At 42.3% G+C, this 12209-nt stretch overlaps 1 protein-coding gene across 4 annotated transcripts in view; it reads left to right on the top strand.

Moving 5' to 3' along the window:
* POLL (DNA polymerase lambda) overlaps positions 1–12209 on the top strand; it is a 52055-nt gene that overhangs the window by 27946 nt on the left and 11900 nt on the right. For all 4 annotated transcript variants that reach the window (XM_040361928.1, XM_040361927.1, XM_040361929.1 and 1 more), the window contains 3 exons: positions 4846–5019; positions 5841–5969; positions 8791–8959. In XM_040361928.1, the coding sequence (XP_040217862.1) occupies positions 4846–5019; positions 5841–5969; positions 8791–8959 (472 nt within the window). The remainder of the gene's footprint in view (positions 1–4845; positions 5020–5840; positions 5970–8790; positions 8960–12209) is intronic.

Genomic DNA, 12209 nt, shown 5'->3' with positions numbered 1-12209 from the left:
AATAATTATTTCCTGTTAGGGGCATTAGGGGGCTGTTATACTGTCCCTGTATATTTTTGATTAATTTATCCCACATTCTCAATGCTTCTAAAGTAATCGATGCTGCTTCGACCAAGGGACCTCTGAACTGCCTTGGGATCCAAATAATCTGTTCCAACGCAGATTTACTAATATTTTCTTCCAATTCCACCCATTTTTTTGCAGAGGAGCAAGGACCCAATCCATAACTCTCTGCAGTATTGCTGATTCATGATATTTTTCAAGATCAGGGAGGAATACCCCCCCCATTCTCTTTTGATTTAGTTAATATCCGGAAGGCAATACGGTTACTTCTGTTATGTCATACAAATTTCTGTATTACCGATCTCAGAGTTTTAAAATACGCCCCAGGGATATTTATCGGCACACTTTGAAATATATACAGGGCTTTTGTATGTTGATTTTAAGGAGATGTGAAACGTGGGCAATTAGTCGAGGAAATGGTTGGTGTTGGTGCTTCAATCATCACGGCACCTTGCTTGATATGGTGTCAGGATGATTGAACCGCATTATTTTTATTATTACACTAGCTGAATACCCAGCGTTGCCCGGTCTTCCTATCTTAACCTTTTGGGGAGGAAAATCATAGTAATATAAATATACCCATCTTTTATATAAGGGTGTAGGTAAGGGTTAATTTAACTGTCATATATTTTTATTTGGCATATAAGTAATATGTGTACCAGGTATTATTGAAATATCTCCAGGCGTACAGAAGTTATGTGGGAACATACATTTCCCATTGATTTGCATGGGACTTTAAACAAAAACCCCGACCCTCACAAATGGGGGTAGTTAAGGGATAAATTAACTAACATGTGACCAAGTGTTATCGAAATATGTACAGCCGTTTGGAAGTTATGAAGTAACATGTATTTCCCATAGAGTTGAATGGGACTTTAAAGGAAAACCCCGACCATGGCAAATGGGGGTGGGTAAGGGTTAAACCACCTATCCTATGTTTGTTGCTGACATATAAGTAACATGTGTGCCAAGTTTCATGTTAATATCTTTAGCCGTTTGGACGTGATGCTGGAACATACATACATACATACACACGTTGAGTTTTATATATATAGATAGATTGTAATAAAATGCAGAATCTGCCACCAGATGTGGTTTGTCAAGTGACAAACCACATCTGGTGGCAGATTCTGCATTTTATTACAATCTATCTATTAGGGTTGTCCCGATACCGATACTAGTATCGGTATCGGGACCGATTCCGAGTTTTTTCGGCGGCACTCAGACGCCGATACCCCGCCCCGATACACAAATAGAATACTTGCCGCCGACCGCCGCCACCGAAGCCGCGATCCGCCGCCATTCGCCGCAAATCCCCGCTGCCGCCGACTGTGTAATACGGGCGGGAACATTACAGCTTTGAATAGCTGTAATGATTCGCACCACGCATAGACACTCCCCCTCGCTCGGGTGAACTGTCCAATCCCGAGCGAGGGGGAGTGTCTATACGCAGCGCGGCGCCAATCATTACAGCGATTCAAAGTTGTAATGTTCCCGGCGTATTACACAGTCGGCGGCAGCGGGGATGCAGGTAAGCGTGACATGGCTGGATGGGGGGAGACGCTGGCTGGATGGGGGGAGACGCTGGCTGGATGGGGGGAGACGCTGGCTGGATGGGGGGAGACGCTGGCTGGATGGGGGGAGACGCTGGCTGGATGGGGGGAGACGCTGGCTGGATGGGGGGTGACGCTGGCTGGATGGGGGGTGACGCTGGCTGGATGGGGGGTGACGCTGGCTGGATGGGGGGTGACGCTGGCTGGATGGGGGGTGACGCTGGCTGGATGGGGGGTGACGCTGGCTGGATGGGGGGTGACGCTGGCTGCATGGGGGGTGACGCTGGCTGCATGGGGGGTGACAATGGCTGGGGGAATACATTGCTGGATGGGGGGTGACAATGGCTGCATGGGGGGGGTGACAATGGCTGCATGGGGGGTGACAATGGCTGCATGAGGGGAGACAATGGCTGGATGGGGGGATACATGGCTGCATCTGTGGGGGGACATCGCTGCATTTGGGGACACATTTTAAAAAAAGTATCGGTATTCGGTATCGGCGACTACTTGAAAAAAAGTATCGGTACTTGTACTCAGTCCTAAAAAAGTGGTATCGGGACAACCCTACTATCTATCTATCTATCTATCTATCTCTATATATATATATATATATATATATATATATATATATATATATATATATATATATCTCTATCCAGATGTGGATTGTCACTGCAGTGGTGTCAACACAGGCCAGTGAGGGAGAACAGCGGTGATTTGGGGCAGACGGTCAGAGATGTCATCTCTCTGCTGCCCCCGCCTCCCCAGCAGTGTAGCAGCCCCGCTGTGTGGGCAGAGGAGCGGTGATGATGCAGGCGGGCGGTGAGAGATGATCTCATCTCTGCTCTCCTGCTTCAGCTCCAGCAGTATAGCAGCCCGGCTATGAGAGCAGAGGAACGATCATGCAGGCGGGTGGTAAGAGATGATATCTCTCTGCTCACCCACCTCATCTCTAACAGTGCAGTGGCCCCTCTGTGAGCACGGAACAGCTGTGATGCGGGCGGGCAGTGAGGGATGAGGTCCTCTCTGCTCGCCCGCCGCACGTCAGACAGTGCAGCCTTCCGCGGCCTGGCTGCAAACGGGTCACAGCCCAGCATTGGGCCGGGGGTTGGAGACCCCTGCTTTAAACCTTTCTCAACCTTTTCAATACAGAGGAACCCTTGCTATAACTTTTCAGTCTTGGTGAACCCTTGCTAAAAGTAACTAAATCTATAACTCATGATACATTAGCGTGATGGTCCGTGGGATAAATGCTCCTTACACTTCTAAATTACTCCCTTAGATATAGCTAAAAAGATCAATGGTGTCCGTGGAAACTTACCTGAGAAGCAGAAATTGCTCATTGCTCAAGGAACCCCGAGGAACCCTGGTTGAGAAACCCTGAGATAAACCCTTGTGGTAACTTTAACATCCAAAGCTACTTTAGAACACTTTTAAATGTTTTGGTTCTATTTGGTTGTCTTATCATAACCTTATTGATAATACTGTCGTTTTTTTAAGAATAAGCCTAGGTTCACATCTCTATGGCTGGGGAATTTGTGCAAAATCGTGCACATTCCTGACCTGAGAGAAAACTTGTACTTTAGCAGGTGTGCCATTAATTCCTAATGGTACACACAGGCATTGGCAACCCTGGCACGTTTTTGGTGCAACAGGTAGAACAGCCATTGAAATGAATGGGCTGACTCCGTGGATACAATATACCCATCAGTCATTGTCCATGGAGAACTATAAGTAATTATAGTTGTCGAGCATTGAGGTGCTGGTTTTGGGCATTCCCATCGATTACTCCCCTCTCCCTTTACCCCATCTCTTTCTCACCTTCCTACTGTGGTCTTTCTTACTTTTTCTCTCATGTTTTTCCAACTTGATGTCGTGATCGGCTCATTGATACCTGCTGTAACTTGCATGCTACAAGTTTTGTTTATTAATGTGCTATTTATACTGTTGGATGTTTTTACATTCTCGGCAGCTACGTTTCAGCTATCAAACAAACATGTTTTTGCCAATATCAAAAAGGCCTCATGTGCCACGTTTTAGTATATATATTTTTTTTTCAATAAAAATCTATTAAAGGGTGAAATGAATGGGCTGCCCTACATGTAGAATGCAGTTACAGAGATGTGACCTGAGTAAAAATACTTGTATCTGCTGATTTTTAATATATGGACACTTTACCTGTCCAGGGATCCAGCAATGTCTGCACCCGAGCTGATTCTTCGGTTGGCTTTTGGTTGAAGGCGTCGGCATCTTCAGTAAGGGAAAGGCTTTACAGCCGGATCCCTACTGCTCATGTGCGAGTCACACTGCGCTTTCTGAATTGTTGCGCCGTCTTCTGGGACCCATGTGTGTCCCAGAAGGCAGCAGGGGAATGAAGGAGGGACCAGACATACTCCAAGATCAGCGCGGCTAACTTGCCCAGAAGTGGGAGTGGGTACTTGTCAAAACCAGGTACCCACTGAAATATGAAGGTGTTTCTTAGTACACTTTAAAATATTTCAATGCAGATTACAAGCAAAATCAAACGTGATTAGTTTGATCCCTTTTTTACATACTGCTGCCATTGAATTCACAAATGTTAACTCTTTGGTTTTGGCTGCACTCAATTATGCGGCCTGGTGCAGAGAGGCCACATATTTGCAAGAATTGCGGTCAATACAGCTGTGCCGAGAACGCACTCCCGGCACCTAACCGAAAGCTCCCAATTGCTGCTTGCGATCAGGAGTTTTTTGATCACGTGACCGACATGACAGGCAATAACGGTCATTGCCTGTCATGTTTTTTTATATATTTTTGGGGATATTTATTATAGCAAAAAGTAAAAAATATTCATTTTTATTTTCAAAATTGTCGCTCTATTTTTGTTTATAGCGCAAAAAATAAATACCACAGAGGTGATAAAATACCACCAAAAGAAAGGTCTATTTGTGGGGAAAAAAGGACGTTAATTTTGTTTGGGAGCCACGTCACAGTTAAAGTGACGCAGTGCCGAATTCGCAAAAAGTGGCCTGGTCATTGACCAGCAAAATGGTCCGTTGCTGAAGTGGTTAAACTTATCTTGGTAATTTGAATGTAAATGTTGTATTTACTGGATAGCGTTACTAGTTTTTAGAAATCATCTATTTTTCTTAAATTGTTCTTTTAACAAGCTGTAAACTTTAAATGATAGCCATTGGTGACGTCCTTTGAAGTGCAGTGCTCAGTTTGTTCATGCTTGTGTTACTTTTAGGAAGCTGCCAAAATTCCTGGTATCGGTAAGAAAATGGCTGAGAAAATTGATGAATTACTGGACAGTGGGCACCTGCGCAAGCTAGATCACATCAGTGACAGTGTTGCTGTCCTAGAGGTCTTCTCTAACATCTGGGGGGCAGGTGTAAAGACAGCCCAGAGCTGGTACCAACAGGTATACAATGACAGATAAAGCATGTTCTTTAAAAAAGTGACTTCTGATTTCCTTACAGGCTGCTGTTTTTTCACCTTTGCCTTATCTAATAAAGTATGCTTAGTGTTTTGTATCCACAAAATATCCAAACTATGGGTTAAGAGTTGATGAGAGTAAAATATAAGAGAAAGGGGCATTTTTCCTAGTTTTTTTTTTTTTTTTTGTTCAGATAGCAAATCTTAATTTGCAGGTTGTGTGGGATATAAGGTAAAAAATGTCTGATTTGCCTAGTGTTTACAAAGTGTATCTGTTAAAAGAGAAGTTTAGGTTTAAAAAAAAAAAACTCTTATACTCACCTAGGGTGGATGCAGCATCTGTCCTCTGCCAGCTCTGCAGTGAGAACTGAGCGATCAAACAAAGCAGATTGTTTGGTTCTCCCCCTCCGCTCTGAGCAGAGAGCCATGACTGTCAGTCTCCTCTCTCCATTACAGCGCTCACTGGAGTGCTGGGCTGTGGAAGGGGCAGGGGGGCCTGGCTCTCGGTGGATCACTGAGAGGCTGAGCCAGTTGCCGATCCCGGTCTCTGGGCAGATCCCAACCATATGGTCAGGATCTTTTCAGAGCCTGGACCAGCTTTGTGATATCAGCTGACAGCGGGCTATAGCCGGAACTCTTTTGTGTCGATTACAGAGTATCCAGGAAGTCTCTTCTTTTAATGTTAGCAGCTCAGATTTCACCTCCCATTGCTAGTGAATGAGAGGTTTAAACTTTTTTTTTTAACATATATTTTGTATAATATGACTATATACATAGTGCACTAGCTAGCTTATTATGTTTTTTCAGGGATTTCGAAGTCTGGATGACATCCGCTCAAAGGCCAACCTAACCAACCAGCAGGTCATTGGCTTGAAACATTATGAAGACTTTCTAGACCGCATGCCCAGGGAAGAGGCTGGAAGGATTGAAGAAACTGTAAGGCCTTTATATTTGTACAGAAAATTACTAATGTTGTTTTTGGGTTTTATTTGTTTTGTTGTGAATGCACTTCTGTCTGACACTAGTGTGTTTGCATATCTTTTATGCATTTTGTGTGACTAAGTCATAACTGATTTTATCAATTCTCCTAACTTGATTGATATATATACATATATATATATATAGTCTCTTTATCTCTATCAATCAATCTATATTTTTATCAATCAATTATTATTTTTTTGTCGTTATCATACAGCATACAAAAAACAAACGCAGAACAATTGAGAGTCAGTCTGATACCAGACCTCGCTCTCCAACATTTTCAAAAATAACACTCGGAACACATCTCAGCATTGGACCCCGCAGCATAATTCTGAGGCTCGAAATAACATAACACCAGTATATATCATGTGTGCTTAAATTGAGCATCAAACAATGGCATTAGTTTAGCTCTATACATCTATGGCCCACCATCACCCACTGATACTAGACCCACACATATAATGCTTAGGTCCACGTCTCAACCCCCATAGCAATAATATTAACCGGAAAACAATAACCAACCATCTGCATACCGAACATAAAATAAAATCCCCACTGGTAATAGAAAACATTAATTTAGTCGGATACTGAATTGATATTTGGCTTGATGAAGAAACTTTAGCCCTAATTTGTCAATAATTGTTCTATGAATTTCCCCCACCCAACTTTAAATCCATCTTTAGAAGGCTGGATGGGAATGTGATGATGGCTTCATCCACCTTTTATGTGCCATCCTTTTCTGGTCATTCTTCTTGTTACCGGCAAGTGCCAAAGCCTGAAATTTAGGTTTATGACGAAGCAGCGATGATGTTGAGAAACGCGTCAGCTGTTTGTCCTGCTTCTGTTGTCACATGAACTTTGACTATTCATTACAATAAAGGCTTTTATTGGAGTGCGGCTGTCCAGAATCCATTTTTTCATTATTTTCTCCATACTCAAGTCAGATGGGTTGATATTGGTATGCCTGTGCGTGTAAGGTGACTCGAAGTCCTAGAACTTATGGATAGGTAGTGCTGGAGTTCAGAAGGGCATATTGTGTGCATGTTTGCCATGTAGTGATAATGCGTGCCACACAATGCAACTGAAGGACAGCAACTACAAAGCGCAGAATGCAGCTGGAACATAATGGATTGTCACTTTGTTAATAAATAGTTGGCAATCACTGAACAAATTCCTGGGCTCCTTCTTTTTGCCAAAGCTAAAGTTGATTAAAGTAAGGTTAAGCAACATGTGAGATCTTTGGCTGCTGGGAATGGAGCTGGAAGACATGATCAAGCTGTGCAGATAAACTCTGCTTTTGTTTTCAGGGTATTTGTGCCTTTTGCCTCTGCAAATTTCTTTCACTTCTATTATTCGGGGCACAACATTAATATATTCTGTTAAGAAAGGGTTCTCTCTCCCACAAGCTTCTGTAAGAGCACAGCTCTTTGTAATGATCATCAGGACACACTATTTCAAAGACAGTCTGTTTGAGAAAATGAAAAGCGGCGGAGTTGGAAAAGTTGCTGTTGAGTGACAGGATCCCTCGGGGTGGGTTGGAACGAGCTGCTTTATGTTACACCTGCATACCCCCATCACCGTGGAAGCATCGGTCATTGCGACGCTGTCACTCAGCCACAGAGCCTGATTTTAAAGAATGCGCACCAAACCGGACCCCACTGAGAATCTTGTTCCCATGCGTGTGATTAAAGGCCAAAGACTCATTCCCCCCACTGCCACCCTCCCTTTTTGTTCAAACACGGTTGTCACGTAAAGGATTTTCAAGAATGACTTTCCAATTTCAAGTACCTTTCTTCTCCCCTCCCCATCTTTTCAAAAGTCAGCCAGGTTGTTGTGGCTGCTGCAGGGGGAGGAGCCAGGGCCCATTGTTGTTGTTGATTGGATTACTTGTCCTGGGTCTCTAGGCCCCTGTGGGTGAAGCCCAGGAGAAAGAGGGGATTAAGGGATTAGGCACTGTCCTTGCTGTATGTCGCATCAAGAGCTTGGGGGAGCTTTGCACTCCGTGGCAGTGTAACAGGTCTTCAGAAATCTTCATTAAAAAGAGACAAAATATGCATGAGAAAAGAGTGGTGACCTTCTTAGGCATGTCACTGGCACACACAGGACAGAATTAATGGGTTTATTCTACTAATAGAAGATGATCCTTAATTGTTATAAAGAGATAAAAAGAAAAACAACACAGAAAAGGCAATATTCGGAAGCTGCAGACCTTTTAGTATGTCATTGTTATACAACATCTGGGGAAACGGCTTACTGACGTATGTCACTCTGGATTTGTGATGGTACGTTTTATTTAGTGCTGCTCCACTTGCCATACATCCTACGTGCTAAGAAACTCTTCTATGGGAAAATCTGTGCTGCTTTTTATTTGCAGACAGTTATTTTATTTCTGTCATGGATAATTTTTTATATATATATATATATATATATATATATATATATATATATATATATATATTATAAAAATATACAAACCGCATATACATGTACTCAAGTTAAATTGTCTGGTTTAGTTTGTCTGCGCAAACTAAAATTGCAAGGTGGCCATTTATGCTGTTGGCGTAACCAAGCTGTATACCACCTGTTTTGACTGTGTAGAGGTGGTGATGCACCCTGAGAACAACACTAACAGGGATAAGCAAAATAGAACCAGGGGCCAGAACCATCAGTTTTCTTGGGTTTATGTAGCTTGTGCAAACCCAGCAGAGATCCAGACCTTACATTTTATTAAAAAGTAGAATAAAACCTGTATCTAAATTGTTGCTTTTCCATCCAGGTACGAAAAGCAGCCAAGGACATCAATACAGAGCTGATCAGCATAGGTTGTGGCTCATACCGACGACAAAAATCGACATGCGGAGATGTAGATGTCTTGGTTACACATCCAGATGGGAAGTCTCATAAAGGAGTTTTTAACAAACTCATCGACGGCCTTAAATCTCAAGGTAAGAAATGTGTCCTTAACTGAGAATAAAAATGCAACAACTGACTTTACACATAAGTGTGGCTAACAAATCATTTCAAAACAATGTCAAGTGATTCCGACCTGTACTTATTTAATAATCAAAGACCAGGAACCAGCTCCCTCCAATCTATGAACATAGAGGCCTATAATTTAGATATGTTAATAATAAAGTATAGCATTCCAGAACATGTATGTGTTATTAGTTTCTGGAATGTTACGTGTTTTTCTAGTATATATTTCAAATTAAGTCTTTAAAGAACCTGTTACCTTATCGTACAAACTGCATTATGTCACTAACAAAGCAAACGTTTATCGAGGCACAGTTTATTTTTTTTATGTCATTTTATATTAAAAAAAATCCCTAAAATATTATTTACAAATATATAAATGTGTTGTTTACATCTGCAAGGATAATGGGACACAAACTGTACATCCTGTTACTTTATTTTACCTTCCATTGTAGGCTAAGTGAGCCTTGAAAGTGTAAGCTTATTTCCACTAGTCTACTTTTCAGGATCTTCTTCTATGGTGATTGGAATCACCCTCATGTGCCCCCAGATGCTTATTAGACTTGTTCCCATTTAAAAAGGATTTTGTGAAATAATGGTCTGCACCCTTCTTCCAGTGGCCCACCTAAACAAGGAAACCATGAAGGCAATGGAGGGAGTTCCTAAATTCAAAGATCCTACAGATCACTAGTTTAAATCCTTTCTGGCTGGTAGGCCCTGCCTCAAACCTATTTTGCAGTGACCTTAAATGAATCTCTCTACTGCAACAGTGGATTCATCACTGATAAGACTATGTGAAGCAGATGGATGGAGCTTTATGCTTTAGTTGTGATGGCCTGCTGGAAGCATCTGGACTTGTCTCCCATATTGGTCTTTGTCAATACACCTGCACAAGGCACGCTGGTTAAAGTTCTGGTCAACCCTGCATTCAAGGAGCACCTGACCTGCATAGTCTTCAAGGAACATCATCTCTGCGGATCGACCTTTGATATTAATAATGATGCCAATAGGGGCAAGAGCACCCAACTGTGAAAAACCTAGGGAAAGGCTTGCCAAGTCTTATTTCCCTCTCATTTCTTTACTCCCTGAGTATGTACATCTTGGCCTAGAGCTGCACAATTCTGGCCAAAATGAGAATCACAATTTTTTTGCTTAGAATGAAGATCACGATTCTCACGGCGTAAAATCTTTTACATGTATGCAAAAAAAAAAAATGGGCTAACTTTACTGGCTAGTTTTTTTTTTTTTTTTAATTAAAGTAATTTTTTCCAAAAAAATTGCATTTAAAAAGACTGCTGCGCAAATACAGTGTTACATAAAATATTGCAACAACCGCCATTTTATTCTCTAGGGTCTCTACTAAAAAATTATATAATGTTTGGGGGTTCTAAGTAATTTTCTAGCAAAAAAATATAATGATTTTAACTTGAAAAGAGCAGTCAGAAAAAGGTTTGGTGTTTTAAGTGGTTAAACGTTCCTAATTTACATAAAGAAGTCAATGTGATACAATGTTTAGAGTTAACTTTCCACTGATAAAGAATGTTTTCAAAACTTGGCAGGCTGCCCAGACTTGGCAGATTGCCCAGACTTTGACTTTTGGCTGAGAGCAGAGAGGAAATTCTTTGCATACCAACGTGTAGAGAGAAAATTATTTTCATGTCAAAGATCATGAAACCCTGTGTCAAGAATCACAACGGGAAACGATTGCGATACCGATTCTTGACGATTTATCGTGCAGCTCTATCTTGGCCCTTTAAAACTTTTTTCTCCGGCCACCCTCAATGTCTGGGGTAAGAAGCCTGCTAAACTTTCAGAAAATTCTTGCCCCCACTTTACTAAACTGCATAGTTTGCCTTTTTAGCTGCAGAATGATATTCCAGGAATACAAATGGAACCTTCATCCCCAACCCCCTCGTAGCCTCCTTAACTTTATCCTTTGTAAGTCCCCACACAGATTAGCAGAACTACCTCTGCCCCTTTTTGGAGTCTACTATATTGAGTTATTATTCTCCGGCTCTTGCTAGTTTGGTCTCAGGAATAGTATTCCAACTGGATCACTCTTCTCTTTTCCAAAGAGAACATCTGCCTTTTTTGAGGCCTGTAATTCCAACAATCCACCAGATCAGCCTTTCCCTTCCATTTTTGGCTGTGGTAAGTTAGGTAGTGTACCTACAGGTTTCCCTTGGCCTCGTCTCAGAACCCTATTTGTGCTTCAGGGTGGCCCCAGTGTTAGCCCTGGTGTGTTCTTATAGAGTCCTTATTTCCCATTGTTTTTGGCGACCGCCTGTGGACCTTCGAAGCAGACTGTGAACAACATATCCCTGATTTTGCAGATGTCTCGTTGCTTTCGTGACAGCCTGGATCTTCAGAAATCAGTGCTGTGCTGGAATACTCTCACCCTCTGCAGACAACTTGGCCCAGAATGTTTCTTCCGCAAGAAAATCATGTCCTTGTTCTCATGGCTGACCACCTCTCAGCTGTTGCATTGGAGTTGTGGATCTGTGGATAACCCTCTTTGAGACAGATGTGTTCTCCAGTCTGTCCCCAGACTGTTTCAACACCACACTCTGGTGTTTTGGAAACACCTTGGCTGAGTTTTTGAGCAGAGGATCAGGAAGTTCCTGGTATGCTGGATCAGTCTTTCAGCTCTGGAATTGGGTAGGTCCGCCCCTAATGACAGTCTGGATACCAAAATGTGTTGGTTGGAGCATGCAATGTCATCCTGCACAAGTGGTCTGCTGTTTTCACAATTTATTTCTACCAGGGGGAGGTTGTGGCCTCATTTGATGTCGGCTCTGGGGTAAGGTCTTTCTGGCTGCTCTTTGAGATGTAAGCAGTTTGCCATTCTCTGTTGTTCCTTGGTTTGTTTGCTGTGTTGCCCACCCCTCAGTTGAACTGCTTTTGGATGCCACAAAAGTGAATTTCCTTCTATGTCCCTTTAATGGAGATCAACAAGGGCCACATGAAGTCATGCACCTTCTGGAGGAGGATTGGACATTAGCAAACAAAATAAAATTGTAGACTACCTGAGAATAACCCCTTATACTCCCCAGCATACCTCATTTCTGTAGCAAAGCAGTACCAAGAGCATGATCATAAACAAAGAGAGATGAGCTCTGTGACCCTCTATATAGATTCAAATAAAAGTGCAAAAATCCTCTTATTGCTGAGATTTCCCCTTTCTGCCTGTTGAAACTGTTTCTAGTGGGGCAGGAGCTGATG

This window comes from Rana temporaria, chromosome 8 (assembly GCF_905171775.1).
Source record: "Rana temporaria chromosome 8, aRanTem1.1, whole genome shotgun sequence".
Lineage (NCBI taxonomy): Eukaryota > Metazoa > Chordata > Amphibia > Anura > Ranidae > Rana > Rana temporaria.
The sequence above is the reverse complement of the archived record's forward strand: the minus strand, read 5'-3'. Positions and strand labels throughout refer to the sequence as shown.